Source organism: Hyperolius riggenbachi, chromosome 12, assembly GCF_040937935.1.
Source record: "Hyperolius riggenbachi isolate aHypRig1 chromosome 12, aHypRig1.pri, whole genome shotgun sequence".
NCBI classification, from domain to species: Eukaryota; Metazoa; Chordata; class Amphibia; order Anura; family Hyperoliidae; genus Hyperolius; species Hyperolius riggenbachi.
The window spans coordinates 75,666,578-75,685,768 of NC_090657.1; the positions used below are offsets into that span (position 1 = coordinate 75,666,578).

At 44.9% G+C, this 19,191-nt stretch overlaps 1 protein-coding gene and 1 non-coding gene across 2 annotated transcripts in view; one reads left to right on the forward strand and one right to left on the reverse strand.

The window, feature by feature from the left end:
- Positions 1–1,390: 1,390 nt before the first annotated feature.
- On the reverse strand, positions 1,391–1,463 carry TRNAM-CAU (transfer RNA methionine (anticodon CAU)). The gene has a single exon. It is a non-coding gene; the product is annotated as a tRNA-Met (tRNA).
- A 121-nt stretch (positions 1,464–1,584) lies between these two features.
- Positions 1,585–19,191, forward strand: part of MAP1LC3A (microtubule associated protein 1 light chain 3 alpha) — a 44,032-nt gene continuing 26,425 nt past the window's right edge. The window contains exon 1 of the mRNA XM_068263884.1: positions 1,585–1,796. Within this exon, the coding sequence (XP_068119985.1) occupies positions 1,757–1,796 (40 nt within the window). The 5' untranslated portion in view covers positions 1,585–1,756. The remainder of the gene's footprint in view (positions 1,797–19,191) is intronic.

Below are 19,191 nucleotides of genomic sequence, written 5' to 3' on the forward strand. Positions count from 1 at the left end.
TCCTATGTGTCTGTGCACACTGGAGCAATGAGGTTTTGTAAAAAAAACCATAGCATTACATTGGGAAGAGCTTTTGAAACCTCTAAAAGCTCTTCCCAATGTAATGCTATGGGTTTTTTTTTACAAAACCTCATTGCTCCAGTGTGCACAGACACATAGGATAACATCAGCAGCAGATTTAAAAACTCAAAACACTCAGAAAAACTCCTCTGGTGTGCACCAGGCCTAATTGTGTGTAGATGTAATTTTACTATTTGGCCACAAGATGTCCTCGCGTGGATGTGTTCCATCAGTGGTAAACAAATGATCAAGATACATGGGGTCACAGATTAATGAATGGGAACTGCGTTTCCACTCATTCATCCATCTCCCTTCTAACGATCGGCGGCGATAACAAGTGCGGGAGCACAAGCAGGTGTGCGCTGCGGCAAGGGACGCCTGCGGGGTGAAGAGGGAATTTTCAGGGATGTAGTTGCTCCTCCCGAGGGAGGGGAAGTGGTTAATTTATTGATTATTTAGTCAGTGTTTGCCCACTATAAAATATTTCTCCTGATTTGCATTCTGAAATGTATCACTGGTGGTGACATCTTTAGTCCTGCCAGGTGATCTGTACGGAATGTTCATTTACTAAACGTTCTATGCTCGGCCGTTGATTCCCACAATGCAATGAGGTTCACAGACAGCAAACTGTCAGGACCATGGTCACCACAATATAAACCAAATAGACCACCCTGATGATCTATTTGAGAAAAGGAATAGATTTCTTGTGGGAAAGGGGGTATCAGCTACTGATTGGGATGAAGTTCAAACCCGAGTTAAAGTTCCTCTTAACCGACGCTCCCTGCAGCAAACTCTGACAATATTTATCACTTAACCCATTCTCACAGTAACCGTCTAATGATGCCTAATCTGAACCAATTCCCCACTAGTGCGATTTGTTTTTCCCGAACTTGCAATCCCTGCCTGCACCGTTTTTGGTGCGTTTGCGCTCGAAACTGACAGATCGGGGAGCATTTGCAGCCATATCATGGTGGAAATAAAGGGAGCGTGATAGCATTGCAGCGAGATTTTGCATGTGATGGCGTTTCCTAGTGGAAAGGACCCTGACTGCCTATTCATTGTACAGCACCGCGTAAATAAGTTGATGCTGTCATAAATAAGTTATAGTAATAATTATTATTACTTTGCATGACTTCTGCATCCAATCACACTGTGGCATACAACCTTGCATGGTGACAAGCATCCAGCATTGTTTGAAGTGCATCTAAAAAATGTTTCACAATACTGCAGAATGATGGTATTCTGCTATTTCATTATGCTGCTCAAGAATTTGAGAGACTCTCCAATGCATAACCGGATGTATTATATTATAAACTGAAGGAAAAGAACGTGCCCCGTGTGAGGATCGAACTCACGACCTTCAGATTATGAGACTGACGCGCTACCTACTGCGCTAACGAGGCGATACAGGGTTCTGATGCGTATTCCATACAAATCCAGGATAGAGAAAAGATCCTACGTGCTATTTGAGCATTATGGCAGATTGGCCGCTAGGTGGCGCTAGATGCAGCGCCAGCCTCCCTGATGAGGTCATGCAGCTGGATACATTGTATCAGCACAGAGCGAGCGCATAGGCAGAGTCAGGCAGAAGTCGGGGAGATCGGGGACCGTTGAGATCGGCAGAGGAGAACACTGGGGAGCCCCATCCGAGGAATCTGATCGTGTGTGAGTGGAGCCGGGGCTGCTAGATCTCAGGATGCCGTCAGAGCGGCCTTTTAAACATAGGAGGAGCTTTGGTGAGTGTCTGACATCTTGGGGTGGATTATATGTTGCTTATTGTTTAGTGCTGATGCCAAGGCAGTGGCCCTCTATAAGGATGGAGCTGTTGTCCTCTTCTTATCGTTATCATGGGACGTCATAAAGAATACTAGCACTGCCAGGTTGATGTTGTCCTTGTGAAAGTAGCTGTTGCTTATAGTACAAAAATGTAAGCAGCACTTGGTGGGTTAGTGTAAGGTGCCCATAAACAGGATAGTGACCATTTTCAGCTTGAACGAGCTTTCTGTAAGATCCTGATTGCATTTATTTCTTCTGATGGTTTGTTTGGGTCGAACGTTAGCTTAGCGCTCGACGCAAACAAACCGTCACCACTAAACTTTTTACTGAGGTTTGTTTGCTTAGACAGGAAGACTAGACCATGTTTAGACAGGCATTGAAGAAAAGCGTTTATGGGGACATCTGCAGTCGTTGGTTGTTTGACAACAGCCCACATCTGCCGAATAAAGGTCTATGGGGACGTAGGCTACAGGATATTTCCTGCATGTCCACCCATCTCTGCTCTCTGCAGGACTAAATATGACTATACAAGGATTATAAATTGTCACCTGATACAATCAGGAGAGAGGGTTTGGGGTGATAGAATTCTAGCATGAGGCTGTAGAGTGCCATTTGGAGATCACTGGCTATTGTGTTCAATGTAAGCTCGAGGGCAGAGCCTTCATAAGCAAAGCACGAGACAATAGATATACTGCTCACATTATCTTATTCAGATTACTTTCCTTGCAGCCCAATCATCTGGAAGGTTACCCATTGGCAGTGGCGTAGCTAAGGAGCTATGGGCCCCGGCGCAAGTTTTACATGGGGCCCCCCTAGCACTCTATACATAACAATTGATACATCGCACCAAAACCTGCCAAGGATTTCCACAGTGTCAGAGCTGCAAGAAGGGGATGGGAAACAGTTTGTTAATGATTACTACTATTTAAAGCATCTATAGAAGTGATTATAACCAGCACAGGACCAATAGAGAGCTGATATTGTGCTTGAAGAAGGTCCCCTCTGGCCCAAGGACCCCGATGCGGTCACTACCTCTGCACCCCCTAGTGCTACGCCACTGCCCATTGGCTGTTTGTTTTTTTATAGATACCCGAGATGAACTCTTTTGAACAGGCATGTATGGGCAGGAGTCCATACATGTCCATACATGCCCTCGTTCACCTCTATCCGCCTCAGTTCTGGAGTAAAAGCCCCTGTAAGTCGCGGCCAGGTCACGCACTGCTGCTCAAGTTCTGGCCCAGCGATGCTCGTCCTTGATCCCCCTTCTGTGGCCAACAGTGTTCTCCGAATACGCACTACCTAATGACTGGCAATGAGACCGCTATCAAGGACGCGCTTGCACAGTGGTGCGTTTCCTGGCCTACTTGGCACACTTACCGGGGATTTTACTCCAGGACAGAGGGGGACAGGTGAACGGGGTGAGCGGTGGGCATGCGGACTCCTGCCCATACATGCCTGGAGCATTCATTTGTATAAAGATGTTAACATCAGGTATCCGTTAGTCCAGCCAGTATTCACTCATTATTGATTTGACTGTTGATAAGAAGCAAGCTGTTCTGCAGCTGGTGAGATGGATAGAGTGAACAGATGTGCTGGTAAATATCATTCAGTCCTACACTTGTCACACCATAAGTATGCGCAAACAACCGATAGATGCAACAGAAAACCCTGGGAACTTGCTTGGGAGAAAGGGTGAACTGGAAGAGCGCTCACACACCTGTGTACTTTGTATTGGTATTTTCGACCAATCGGCTACTCATCATAAACAAACAGCTGGAATAAGCGTCTGCTCTATAGGTTGTCTGCGGGGTCGGCTTGTGTCTATAGGCCCCTCTGTTTGGCCTTTCTTCTTGTAGATCAGGCTTTTTCAACCAGGGTTCCGTGAGTACTCTGCAGGGGTTCCTTGGCGTTTTTCCACATCGTGGGCTCGGGGGAAGTATGAGATAGAGCATACTATAATAGTGGGTACTGTAAAAAGAAGCACTAAATAAAAATGAGCACATTAATAAAAAGCACTAGAATAAGGAGACATAATGAAGGGCACTGTAATCAGGGGAAAGTGACAAACAGCCACACCAGCTTTTAAAGGGAACCAGAGACTAAGCACCCGCATGTATTTTACCATACATATCAGTGGGAACATTAGAGAAAACACCTACCTTGCTTTCTGTTTCATTCTGCACTGCACAGCCTGCTTCTAATCAGCCCTGATAAAATCCCTGATTTAGCATTAAGTATGGCTTTGCTCAGGAATATTTATAGCTCAGTCTGTGTTCTCTCATGTCTTTTCTAGTCCAAGCCTGCCCCCTGCTGGCTCTGCTCAGGAATCATTATAGCCGAGTCATTATAGCAAAGCCAGACTGAATGCTCAGTCGGGGACTTTATCAGGTCTGATAAGAAACAAGCTGTGCAGTGCAGAATGAAACAGAAAGCATGGTAGGTATTTTGTCTAACGTTCCCACTGATCTATATGGTAAAATATATGAGGGTGCTTCGTCTCTGGTTCACTTTAAAGACCATGCCACCTGCAAAATAAATCCAGGGTTTCCTTGAGATTCAAAAATTACTTGCAGGGGTTCCTTGAGATCCAAAGAGTATTTGCAGGGATCCTCCATGGTAAAAAGGTTGAGAAAGGCTGTCGAAGATGATGATCAGGAGATCTATAAATATGGGTTTCCCTCAAGATGAGCTTAGGCCAAGCAAATCAGGTTAGCATGCTATTACCACCCGCTGTGCATTAGTGATCCAAATAAATCTATTGTGGCAAATTCCCTGAACTAAACTTGAAGAGAGAGGAATGTAGAGACTGCCATCGCCGGCCTTTTTAGTTGTCAGTAATAGGTGCTGGTTCATAGACCTGGAACAAGCATGGAGTCAAAACACCTGGGGCCATATGCAATTCACTTCTGTGTTTTCTCCTAGGAGATAATTTTTCATCTTCCATTTAAAATAACTTTTTCACACTTTGCAATAGAAAAAATAGCAATAAGTTATTTTGATTATTTTTTTTTTGCTTGCTGGTGGGTTAGAAGGCATTTTATTTGCAAGTTGTAAAAATATCGCCCAGGAGAAAACTCAGGTGAAAAAGTAAACTGCATATGGGCCCTGATCTGCTTACTCACTCTTGTTCAGTAGGCCAGATAATTGTATGGAATGAATAATGGCCAAACGAGTAGCATTTTTGCAAAAGGGAACCCCCCCCCCCCCCCCACACACACACACACCTTAACATTCTATAGTGTAGTTTTCTTTCATTTAGAAGGTAGTGGCTCATGTGATCACTTCAGGACATGTTCCTCCTTTTGAACATAGTTTGTACGTCACAAACTATTAATACACCGCCCAATTTCTAGAAAGCCAGGAACATGTTGACCCCATCCCTTGTAAGAGTATTCTGTAACAGGGATTCTGTCCTGGGTGGGGGTGGCCTGGAGAGGAAAATGTATTTCATACTGGGATGTAGTTAGAATCTGGTTTCCTTTTTTTCTTCTATGTCCATCGGTGAGATATATATATATATTTTTTTGTCTCTTGCACCTTCATGGTTCTCTAGGGCTTCACTATAAACCCTGATGATCATTAGACACCAAAGACTTTTGTCGGGAACACACAATGTAATTTTCCATCCGATCGACAGGTGATCGGTCGAGAAATTCTACCGCGTGTACATGTCCAAACTGCCCCCGAGTGATAAAGGAATCGATTTTCCGATGATAACTTTACAAAATCAATTCCTTTTTCGATTGGAAACAGATCTGACATGTTGGAAATAATCACTCGATGCCCGTCGATCGGAAGGGAAATTGCATTCTGTGCTCCCAGCATTAAAAAAGGTTCTAATCTTTGTCTGCGTGACAAAAGGTTTATATGTTGTTGTGTCTGTAGTAGAGATCTACCTACATCCTGTTAAAACAGGAAGTGATGTAAATAAGTTATCCAATACTAAAAAGGATATTGGACCCCATTCCCCAACTTCCCCCCACCCTTAAGATTTAAAATTCAAATTATTTGTTTGTATAGCTGCCATATGTTTTCCTCTTATGTATATGGGGTGGGGGAAGGATTAGCCTGATGGCCATATGTCTCAGCCAGGAGTTCCTCTTCCCATTGTCCATCTAGCAACAGCACCTGCTCCTTTGTGTCCATAAGATTTCAGACAAAGGACAGATAATATGGGGGCGGATTACTAAAGGACATAAGTAGTATGTTGTAATTAGATTGCAGACTCTAAAAACAAATCAGTCTGTAAACCTAACCCCCTTCGTTATACAGTTTTCATTTTTGGGGGGGGGGGGGGGGGGGGGTGAGGTGTGGTGTAGCACTCCAACTCCCAAGTTCCAGAGAGTGCCCGTCCACTGATAGCCAATCCACCAACTAATGTAGTAAGAAGTTCCGCACAATCACCAGAAGTTCTAATTGGAAACTTTATTATGGATGTATATGGTGCGTGTGACTTGCAGTTTTGGAGCTGTGGTGATTGTGACTTGCTGTTTTGGATAAGTCCATAATAACGTTTCCAATTAGAGCTTCTGGTGATTTGTGGACCTTCTTTCTACATTATTTTTTATGTTTTTATGTATATATTGATTTTTAGGCAATCATAGATCAAAAACGAAATTGACGTTGAATTTGCCATTCACATGGCCGATCTGTTGTATGATGGATATTGCCATTATCGCCATTTTATTATTCTGTTCTTGTCTGGTATGAAAGAACAGCAACTTTCAAAATAACTTTTCAGTGGAGCTTTCTTTTAAAAAAACATATGTAGGTAGAAAAAAACAAAGTCTTGTAAAAGTAATACCTATTTTAAAAAAAACACACATTATGGAGGGGGAGGAGTTAGAGAAATGAAGAGAACTCCGGACACTCCCAGATTGAGTTTTGCTAAGATCATGCCATGGCTGTCTTGAATGACAGAACACAGAATTTTACAGTTAAGTCAAAAAGTAAGTTCAGCATACCCATGGGAAGGATTTTATACTTGGTAGTTTTTCCACTTTCAATCTGTGATGTAATCGTACACAAAACTGCGATAAATTAGATTAGGCCGATATGAATTTCCCCTCTGTAAGTTCACCCTTGGCTCTTACCTGGCATTGCCACATTTTACATATGACTTGCAAAAGACAAGGTGAATCTTTATGTCGCCACTCCTCACTGATTACAGTGCCTGGGGATGAGTCTCTCTGTTCTCCTGCAGAAACCAAATGTTACCCAGGAAACAAAACATACCCCTTCTGTGTATTAAGAGGGCCATACACTTGCAGACGGCTGCCCGACATCCTCAAAAGATAGACCCCTCCTGATTTCAATCTGATCAGAGAGGGAAGAGGTACAGAAAACACCAGGAGCACTAGACAGTATTATTTCCACGCAATTAAATAATGCATGAAGCAAATGCTACTTACAAGCCTCAGATGCTATTATATCATAGGCGCTCCCTGTGAGGGTGGGCAGCTGCATAAAACACTGTACTGTAGACCCGAGGAAGCAGGCAGGTCCCGCTAAATGCGTTGTCATTTCCTGTGTCCAATGAAATTATCTTTAAACCTCCAACCTGAGGTAAGATTACGTCACTACACAAGTTTATCCATTGCATACTACATTGGGGTGCCTCTGTTAAAATGTGGAAGGAGATCTGGGGGGTCTGTCAGCTGGCTGTCGAGCTACCGCCACACCCCCTTTTAAGCAAGATCTTTTGTCCGGAATCGACTGAAATTACTATTTTGTGGTCATGTTGCAGCATCAATCTCAAATTTGATCGCAGTCATTGAATCTGCTGGGGAATATCGATTAGTGTATGGACACCTTTAAATCTCTCTAGTGTCTGCCTCTATGCTGTAGGGGTTATCTGCTTTTTTTTATTGTTTATGACTTATGTTGGAAGTCTTTTCTCCACCATGCAGATTTTGTTTTCAGCTGTACAGTGTTTGAGGAGGTATACTTAAAGAAGAACTTTATCCTAGGATTATTTCATCCCAATCAGTAGCTGATACCCCCTTTCCCTCAAGAAATATTTACCTTTTCTCAATCAGATCATCAGGGGGATCTGTATGGCTGATATTGTGGTGAAACCCCTCCCACAGTGTGATGTCATGACCATGGTCCTGACAGTTAGCTGTCTGTGAACCACATTGCATTGTGAGAAATAACATCTTTTTCCAACTGCCAATCAACCAGTATCTCCCTCTGGGCATAGAGCTCTTAGTAACGAGCATTCCGTACAGATCACCTGGCAGAACTTAAGATGTCAAACACACAAATGGAGAAACTCACTCCCAAACAGTTCTCTGCTGCTTTATAAAGCCTGCAGGCTGCTTATAAGCCAATGAGAAGTGAACACATATATTACACCTAGCTTGCAGTGATTAATCAAGCAGAAGCTGAGCAAGTCAGCCAGTCAGTTGGAGAGGGCTTCAGTTGCATATAGACAATGGCTATATGACCAGCAGGGGGCACCAGCGTGCAGGATATTCCCTCTCATCTGCCCCCCTCCTAACTAAACTGCATGGGATACTACAATACAATTAAAAACAATGGTGCATGAGCCAGCCTGGGGCCCCGGGAACTCCCACTGCCCGGGGCCCCAGAACCAGCATCTAACACCATATGTGAGCGCAGCCAAACCACTGGAGCTGCCACCCCCAAGGCCTGTCTCCTGCTACTCTAAAACTTACCAAACACACAAATGGAGAAACTCACTCCCAAACAGTTCTCTGCTGCTTTATAAAGCCTGCAGGCTGCTTATAAGCCAATGAGAAGTGAACACATATATTACACCTAGCTTGCAGTGATTAATCAAGCAGAAGCTGAGCAAGTCAGCCAGTCAGTTGGAGAGGGCTTCAGTTGCATATAGACAATGGCTATATGACCAGCAGGGGGCACCAGCGTGCAGGATATTCCCTCTCATCTGCCCCCCTCCTAACTAAACTGCATGGGATACTACAATACAATTAAAAACAATGGTGCATGAGCCAGCCTGGGGCCCCGGGAACTCCCACTGCCCGGGGCCCCAGAACCAGCATCTAACACCATATGTGAGCGCAGCCAAACCACTGGAGCTGCCACCCCCAAGGCCTGTCTCCTGCTGCTCTAAAACTTACCAAACACACAAATGGAGAAACTCACTCCCAAACAGTTCTCTGCTGCTTTATAAAGCCTGCAGGCTGCTTATAAGCCAATAAGAAGTGAACACATATATTACACCTAGCTTGCAGTGATTAATCAAGCAGAAGCTGAGCAAGTCAGCCAGTCAGTTGGAGAGGGCTTCAGTTGCATATAGACAATGGCTATATGACCAGCAGGGGGCACCAGCGTGCAGGATATTCCCTCTCATCTGCCCCCCTCCTAACTAAACTGCATGGGATACTACAATACAATTAAAAACAATGGTGCATGAGCCAGCCTGGGGCCCCGGGAACTCCCACTGCCCGGGGCCCCAGAACCAGCATCTAACACCATATGTGAGCGCAGCCAAACCACTGGAGCTGCCACCCCCAAGGCCTGTCTCCTGCTGCTCTAAAACTTACCAAACACACAAATGGAGAAACTCACTCCCAAACAGTTCTCTGCTGCTTTATAAAGCCTGCAGGCTGCTTATAAGCCAATAAGAAGTGAACACATATATTACACCTAGCTTGCAGTGATTAATCAAGCAGAAGCTGAGCAAGTCAGCCAGTCAGTTGGAGAGGGCATCAGTTGCATATAGACAATGGCTATATGACCAGCAGGGGGCACCAGCGTGCAGGATATTCCCTCTCATCTGCCCCCCTCCTAACTAAACTGCATGGGATACTACAATACAATTAAAAACAATGGTGCATGAGCCAGCCTGGGGCCCCGGGAACTCCCACTGCCCGGGGCCCCAGAACCAGCATCTAACACCATATGTGAGCGCAGCCAAACCACTGGAGCTGCCACCCCCAAGGCCTGTCTCCTGCTGCTCTAAAACTTACCAAACACACAAATGGAGAAACTCACTCCCAAACAGTTCTCTGCTGCTTTATAAAGCCTGCAGGCTGCTTATAAGCCAATGAGAAGTGAACACATATATTACACCTAGCTTGCAGTGATTAATCAAGCAGAAGCTGAGCAAGTCAGCCAGTCAGTTGGAGAGGGCTTCAGTTGCATATAGACAATGGCTATATGACCAGCAGGGGGCACCAGCGTGCAGGATATTCCCTCTCATCTGCCCCCCTCCTAACTAAACTGCATGGGATACTACAATACAATTAAAAACAATGGTGCATGAGCCAGCCTGGGGCCCCGGGAACTCCCACTGCCCGGGGCCCCAGAACCAGCATCTAACACCATATGTGAGCGCAGCCAAACCACTGGAGCTGCCACCCCCAAGGCCTGTCTCCTGCTGCTCTAAAACTTACCAAACACACAAATGGAGAAACTCACTCCCAAACAGTTCTCTGCTGCTTTATAAAGCCTGCAGGCTGCTTATAAGCCAATGAGAAGTGAACACATATATTACACCTAGCTTGCAGTGATTAATCAAGCAGAAGCTGAGCAAGTCAGCCAGTCAGTTGGAGAGGGCTTCAGTTGCATATAGACAATGGCTATATGACCAGCAGGGGGCACCAGCGTGCAGGATATTCCCTCTCATCTGCCCCCCTCCTAACTAAACTGCATGGGATACTACAATACAATTAAAAACAATGGTGCATGAGCCAGCCTGGGGCCCCGGGAACTCCCACTGCCCGGGGCCCCAGAACCAGCATCTAACACCATATGTGAGCGCAGCCAAACCACTGGAGCTGCCACCCCCAAGGCCTGTCTCCTGCTGCTCTAAAACTTACCAAACACACAAATGGAGAAACTCACTCCCAAACAGTTCTCTGCTGCTTTATAAAGCCTGCAGGCTGCTTATAAGCCAATGAGAAGTGAACACATATATTACACCTAGCTTGCAGTGATTAATCAAGCAGAAGCTGAGCAAGTCAGCCAGTCAGTTGGAGAGGGCTTCAGTTGCATATAGACAATGGCTATATGACCAGCAGGGGGCACCAGCGTGCAGGATATTCCCTCTCATCTGCCCCCCTCCTAACTAAACTGCATGGGATACTACAATACAATTAAAAACAATGGTGCATGAGCCAGCCTGGGGCCCCGGGAACTCCCACTGCCCGGGGCCCCAGAACCAGCATCTAACACCATATGTGAGCGCAGCCAAACCACTGGAGCTGCCACCCCCAAGGCCTGTCTCCTGCTGCTCTAAAACTTACCAAACACACAAATGGAGAAACTCACTCCCAAACAGTTCTCTGCTGCTTTATAAAGCCTGCAGGCTGCTTATAAGCCAATGAGAAGTGAACACATATATTACACCTAGCTTGCAGTGATTAATCAAGCAGAAGCTGAGCAAGTCAGCCAGTCAGTTGGAGAGGGCTTCAGTTGCATATAGACAATGGCTATATGACCAGCAGGGGGCACCAGCGTGCAGGATATTCCCTCTCATCTGCCCCCCTCCTAACTAAACTGCATGGGATACTACAATACAATTAAAAACAATGGTGCATGAGCCAGCCTGGGGCTTTTTTTTCCATATGTGAGCGCAGCCAAACCACTGGAGCTGCCACCCCCAAGGCCTGTCTCCTGCTGCTCTAAAACTTACCAAACACACAAATGGAGAAACTCACTCCCAAACAGTTCTCTGCTGCTTTATAAAGCCTGCAGGCTGCTTATAAGCCAATGAGAAGTGAACACATATATTACACCTAGCTTGCAGTGATTAATCAAGCAGAAGCTGAGCAAGTCAGCCAGTCAGTTGGAGAGGGCTTCAGTTGCATATAGACAATGGCTATATGACCAGCAGGGGGCACCAGCGTGCAGGATATTCCCTCTCATCTGCCCCCCTCCTAACTAAACTGCATGGGATACTACAATACAATTAAAAACAATGGTGCATGAGCCAGCCTGGGGCTTTTTTTTGTTTTTTTTTTCCATATGTGAGCGCAGCCAAACCACTGGAGCTGCCACCCCCAAGGCCTGTCTCCTGCTGCTCTAAAACTTACCAAACACACAAATGGAGAAACTCACTCCCAAACAGTTCTCTGCTGCTTTATAAAGCCTGCAGGCTGCTTATAAGCCAATGAGAAGTGAACACATATATTACACCTAGCTTGCAGTGATTAATCAAGCAGAAGCTGAGCAAGTCAGCCAGTCAGTTGGAGAGGGCTTCAGTTGCATATAGACAATGGCTATATGACCAGCAGGGGGCACCAGCGTGCAGGATATTCCCTCTCATCTGCCCCCCTCCTAACTAAACTGCATGGGATACTACAATACAATTAAAAACAATGGTGCATGAGCCAGCCTGGGGCTAGAACTTAAGATGTCATCACCAGTGATACATTTCTGAATGTAAATCAGGGGATGAAAGATTTTAAATAGGCAAACAATGACTAAATTATCTATAAATAAATATTGTAAACAATAGGACATTTAATAATTATGTTATTTTCACTAGTTCCCCTTGAATGTTTCAAATTGTGAAATATGCATTTCTGATTTTTTTTTTCTCCGGCCGGTTTCACACTGCCAACCGGTGTTAAACAAAAATGGTGTTGTGGTGCGATGGTTGCATTGCACGGCAATGCTAAAAATAGGTTTCGGGGATTACCGCGGCAATGCGCGGTAATCTCACTTCTGGCTGCAGGCCAAGCAGGAAGTGAGACTCTTTAGCATGTCGCCATAGACTTACATGACTTCCGGTTCGCCACACATCGCCACACAAATTTCGCACCAATGCGCTGTTGTGCCAGCATTGGCCTTGTGGCAAATACGTCACTTTGATTGCATCGCACCTCATAGGTATGAAATGCCCCATAGGCTTTCATTGGGGTATCGTTAAATTGCGGCAAAACTGGGTATCGTAATGCGCCAGTGTAAAAGGTGCCTGAACCCCCTACATTGTACACTTGGGGAGAGAAACAGAGGAAGATGATGAAAACTGGAGAACTATCCTACAATCTCAAAACCCAATATATATTCTTCCTGCTCCTAGGCCAACTTTTTTGTGTCTCAACCTCAATGTAGAGCATTCCATGTGCAGCCCCCTATGCCATGTGACATCCATGTACAGCAGCCCCTCACTTTCATGTATAATTCCCTTGGGCAGCTGCTCCCTCCCCTCTTCTAAGCGTTCCTCTTCCATATGCTGCAGCCACCCTAGCTAGGTCCAGACTTTTGTTGCCTTTCAAGAATTCTGGCCCTACATACACTTTTAAGTGATTCTTCGTGACTGTCATAAGTGCTTGTAATTTGTTTACTCGGTCGGGTGGATCAGCTTGTTCTAGAGCCTGGCAGCGACCAACAGTAGCGAGGGTGGGGGATTCTTGGTTGCTGAGTGACCCACTTCAAGGGCAACACCTAGAAGGGAATCCGACACACTATGAGACATTGGCCTCAATTCACTAAGCTTTATCAAACAGTTTATCGAACTTGTGATCATTTACCTCATGGGTAAAATCTAATTTTGAATACACTAAGGGTTTATAGATTTATTGAATGTTTTATTGATTCAAAATTACATTTTACCCATGAGGTAAATTATCAAAACGTTCGATTAAGTTTTTGATAAAGCTTAATGAATTGAGGCCAATGTGTTAGCCATTATAAATATTTTTTTTTTAGCCCTGATCTGCTGATCTGGTCTTGTGGTCCATAAAAAAATGTATACCGTAGTATTCAGCATGGCCTATTTCTGTCTGAGCAATTTAAAGACAAGGGATGAGCGGACAGTAGCCCAAAAAGTAGCTCATCGTCTTCTCGAGTCCTTAGAGGCCATACACACCTAAAACTTTAATCTATTTTATACAGTTGTCCCTTGACTAGAGCTACGCTAAAAATACAACCTCCCAACAGACATAACTGTCTTACCTCTTCCATAAACTTCAAAACAGCCAATAGAACTCAATTAAGATTCAAGAGTGTATTGCAAATAGCAACCACATTGGAAACAATCCAATATGGTTGCTGTGCCTGATCCTGCAAATGTATTAGAAAAGGATTGATATATGTTTATGTAGCTGTATTCACTAAGAATTATATGTGTATTGATTGCCCCAGAAGAAGCGACCGCCAGGATTGCGAAACACGCATCAGGTGGAGGCAGGAGAACAATACCGTGACATAAATGTTTTATGCACTTACACTTTGTACAAATAATGTATGCGACCCCTTTAATATTTGAAAAGGGTGCTATACTTGGAAATAATGCTCATTTGAGAAGAGGCCCCATATGATTTTGGATTAAGATTTGTTATTGTATAATAGGTTAATATTACAGCCAAGAAGCTAGTGATCAAGGATCAAAATGGCAGCCTCCATAGCTCTCTCATTTAAAGAGACACTGAAGCCTAAAAAAATTATGATATAATGATTTGTATTTGTAGTACAGCTAAGAAATGAAACATTAGGGGTAGACACGAGTCTAATATTGTTTCCAGTACAGGAAGAGTTAAAGAGAACCCGAGGTGGGTTTAAAGAATATTATCTGCATACAGAGGCTGTATCTGCCTATACAGCCCAGCCTCTGTTGCTATCCCAAACCCCCCTAAGGTCCCCCTGCACTCTGCAATCCCTCATAAATCACAGCCACGCTGCTGACAAACAGCTTGTCAGAGCTGGCTGTGTTTATCTCTATAGTGTCAGTCTGCTGCTCTCCCCGCCTCCTGCAGAACTCCAGTCCCCGCCTGCATCCCTTCCCTCCCTGCTGATTGGAGGGAAGGGACGGGGGCAGGGACCAGAGCTATACAGGAGGCGGGGGAGCAGCTGAGACTGACACTACAGATGTAAACACAGCCTCACAACACGGCTGTGATTTATGAGGGATTGCAGAGTGCAGGGGGACCTTAGTGGGGTTTGGGATAGCAACAGAGGCTGGGCTGTATAGGCAGATCCAGCCTCTGTATGCAGATAACATTCTTTAAACACACTTAGGGTTCTCTTTAAGAAACTCCAGTTGTTATCTATGCAAAAGAGCCAGTGAGCTCCACCACTTTCAAAGTTGCAGAGAGCTCTGTCTTCTGAAGCTTGTTATCTCAACTGTCAGGCCCAGTGCACACTAAAACCGCTAGCAGATCCGCAATATGCGAGCGGTTTTGGGAGCTGATTTCAGAGCGATTCTAGGCATGTTTAGAGAGGATTTCTAAACATACCTAGCGGTTTTGGGTGCGTTTTTGTGTAGCAGATTACATATATTGTTACAGTAAAAGCTGTTACTGAACAGCTTCTGTAACAAAAACGCCTGGCAAACAGCTCTGAAGTAGCGTTTTTCAGAGCGGTTTGCGTTTTTCCTATACTTTACATTGAGGACGAAACGCTTCCGAAAACCGCAAACGTGTAGCAGGAGGTGTGTTTGCGGCTTGTCAAAAACCTCAAACCGCCAGTGTGCACCATCCCATTGCAATACATTAGCCAAGCGTTTTTACAGGCGGATGCGGCCGGCGGATCGCTCCAAAAACCGCTCGGTGTGCACTATGCCTCAGTCAATGAATTTTCTTTTTCTCTCCAGAGGATAGTTCAAAAGATCACTGGCCTGCTCTGTAAAATCATTTGAATGCTGAGTAGTGTGTAAACTATTAGAGAATATTAGAATATTAGAGAATGATGCAATGTTATAAAAAAAACACTATATAACTAAACATAAAAATATGAGAATATTTTCTTTGCTACTAATGTTCTAGTAATTATCCGTACTACATAACCAATTCATAATATCATAATTTTTTTCGCTTCAGTGTGCATTACATAGGACCCGAGTAGACACCAATGGCTCTGGTTAGTTCAAAGGCCTAGGGCCCCATGATATATGTAAATTCCATTATTGGGAATAAATAATTTACTCATGTAAGCTCAGAAGATCAAAGTCAGTGCAGCCCTATTTTATTACACTGGTGTTATTTTCATAGGTGAGGGACCTTTTCCGCCTTGGGACTTTAATCCTATTCTAGTACCCAGGCTAAAGTTACAATCCATAATTATTATTCAATTAGGAGTTAGTAAAAGGGAGCTTGCAGTGATGCAGAAAGGAATATTTTTGGGAAGCCTATATATGTGGTTAACTATCCTGTCTGTAGAGGGAGTGCAGATGCTAAATGGCAGAGCATACATTATTTTTCTCTCCATATACGCTTGGTTCATGAAATGAATTTAATCGCCCATTAAAGTAACAGTTTGGGCCTTTTTTGTCTGTCACTTCCTGCACTGGAGACCTCCATTACAGTAGGCTGCAATCCTTTCAGAGTTCAGTCTGCGCCCTGCCCACCTAACAATCTGAACTACGTGATAATGTTAACCAAGTAGCACAGTGAGCTGTTAACTTATCAGTTCCAGCTGCTTCAGGCCTTGTGACCAAGGGCTTAATTCACTAGGAGAAATAGCATGCCTTATCAGAGTTGGCACACCTTATCAGCGTTAACACACCTTATCAGCGTTAACACGGCTTATCAGAGTAGCATAACGAGCGCTACAAACTTATGCCTGCTAATTGGCAATGACGAGAGCTCCACTTGTCCTCCCCTGAGCCCCTTCAGGTTCAATCACTTTAAAGGACATTATCCCCGCACTTTGATTGGCCCAATAGGCTGCCTGTCAAGTTGCCTCTCAAGTGACAGGCAGCCTATTGGGCCAATCAAAGAGCGGGGATAATGTCCTTTAAAGTGATTGGACCCGCAGGGGCTCGGGGCAGGACGAGTGGAGCTCTTGTTATTGCCAATTAGCAGGCATACGTTCGTAGCACTCTCTATGCTACTCTGATAAGGTGTGTCATTTCTGATAAGGCATGCTATTTGTCTTAGTGAATCAAGCCCCAAATGTTTAAAGGAGAATTTAAAGTGTGCACTGAATAATTCATGTCACAAACTGTTCATCATAGGAGCCCATAAAGTAATGGCCCTACCATAGACTAAAGCCTTGTTCACAGGCTAGAGGCTTCTTTGGCCAAGGCGGCCAGTTGGGGACGTTCCTGCTGATAATCTAGTGTGTGTGTACAGCACCCCTGATGCGCTGCCAAGAGATCCGGAGATCATCTCAGCCAAGCACATTGTTCTCCTCCTTACACCTCTGCCATGTGCCCCGCTATCGGCCCTCCTCCATAGCAACAGAATGCATTGCTAGCCTGTAGACTAGTGATATGTCTGTAAAGCACTCGGTCATGAATTGTCACCTGATCCCTGCAGGTGACAGTAATTGTGCTTGTGTATGCTGAAGAACATATTAACTGCATGCAGATAGTGACCTGACCAAGAATCAGTACTAAGGGCCTGTTCAGACTATGTGCGTTCCTAGCCGTTTTTCCAGAACGCGTGCAGGCAGACTTTCCGCATAGAAACGGCTACTAATGTTTTCTAATGTCCTCGTTCACATGTATGCGTATGAGACGCATACGTTTCTCATCCGCATTGCTGCACGCAGTTCTGTGCGTCACGCATAGAAACAAAAGTCTATGGACGCGTATCAAAAACGCGAACTATTGCGTTTTTAGCGTACGTTTCCCTCTGCGGTTCCCATAATTCTTTTTTACTTTTTTTCCCCCTGGGTCACGTGTGTGTGCAAAACGCAATAGAAAACACATTCGAACGCAAGAAAAATGCATGCGGTTTTCAACTTGCGTTTCTTTGAATTTATACGCGTTTTACAAACGCTGACAGTCTGAACAGGCCCTTAGAGACTGTAGCACTGCAAGGCTCCCATTCCATTGTATTGAGTTGTTGGTTGAGTTCTACATTAATTTCGAATAAATCCAGTCGCTCAGTCACTAATGCACTAGTCTTTCAACAACTCCATTATATCTGAAATGACCCATGGAAAGTGTAAAAAATGTATGTCACCTTACCAGGTGTTAGTGTTCTCTTTCTTACCAAGGTCTTCTTCCAGCCCCTGTAGTCTTTTACTATAGGTCCCTTGCTGCCCTTCCAGTCCTCTTCCTGAATTCACTGCTTGGCCTGGTACAGTGCGTGACTTGGCTAAGTCATGCACTACTGCACATGCGCTGGCCCAGGGGTCCGTTTCCTTGATTGTGCTCCAGTAGAAGACGGCAGCATTGTGCACATGCGCAGTTAAGTCTTACCATAATGCGCAGAGCACTCCCATCCACTGGAGTGCGATCAAGGACACACGTCGCCGGGCCAGCACATGTGCAATAGTGCGCAACTTGGCTACTGTACTCGGCCAAACAGCGGATCGAGGAAGAGGACCAGGAGGACAGCGAGGGACCTACAAGCCTACGGGAAGTATAATAAAAGAAAACAATTTCTCTTCACCTCTGATACGTTAAGGCGTAAATTTAAAGTATCCACAATTGGGAACTGTTTGATGAAATCGCTGTGTTCGCGTATTTGTGTGCGTTTTCCATGTGTTTTAATGTACAAAGTTCAAATGTAACCGTTTTTTGAGACAAGCAATGTGAAAACACAAATAAAAAATCCCAAATAGCGGCCGGCCCATAGGAAAACATTCTACGTGCGGCGCTCTGCATACATCAATAAAGGCCTCATTCACACTGAAGCACTTTACTAGCGAGTTATGGCAAGGCAAATCAATGGTAGTGTTCACACTGTAGCGATTACCAGTGATTAGCGATTTGCTGAATTCGCAAACATGGCAAGTGCAGCATTTTGGAGCGATTGCAATTCAATGTTAAATGGGTTCTGTGGGGGGTGGGGTGTTTGAAAATAAAAACGGAGACTCACCTGGGGCTTCTATCAGCCCCCTGCAGCTGTAATGCCGCACGCCGTCCTTCATCGATGCACCTTTCCCTGCCGCTGGTCCCAGTCTGATATTTGACTAAGAAGACGAATAGTGCTTGTTCCTGTGCGCGTCATCAGGAGCTTACTGCGCAGGTGCAGTACGAAGTTTTCTTGTATGATGCGCGTGGGAGCGAGCACGTGCACGGCCGCGCAGCCACAGTCTAATTAGACGCCCGGATTAGCCCGGGACCGGCGGCAGTAAATGTAGCATTGTTGGAGGATGGCGTGAGACATTACTGCTTATGTGTTCGTTTTTATTTTAGGGCCCATTTACAATAGACCGTTTTGCCAGTGGTTTCGGCAAAACGCTGAAGCGCTAGCGCTTTTTAAAGTGATAGTGCAATAATACCCTATGGGCCTGTTCTCACTTGGGCGATTTGCGTTAATCACCGGCGATTGACGCAAATCGCCAAACGCAAACGTGTAGTCTGCACCATTTTCAGGCAATTTTCTGGCGGTCGCGTTTCAGTGCTATAGAAACGCTAAATGCGATCGCTAAAAAATCAGCAAGGGTGAATGGCGATTTTTTTTCGCCATAGCAAAACGCTAGCAAAAGCGCTAGCGTTTTGTGTTTAGCAAGTGTGAATGGGCC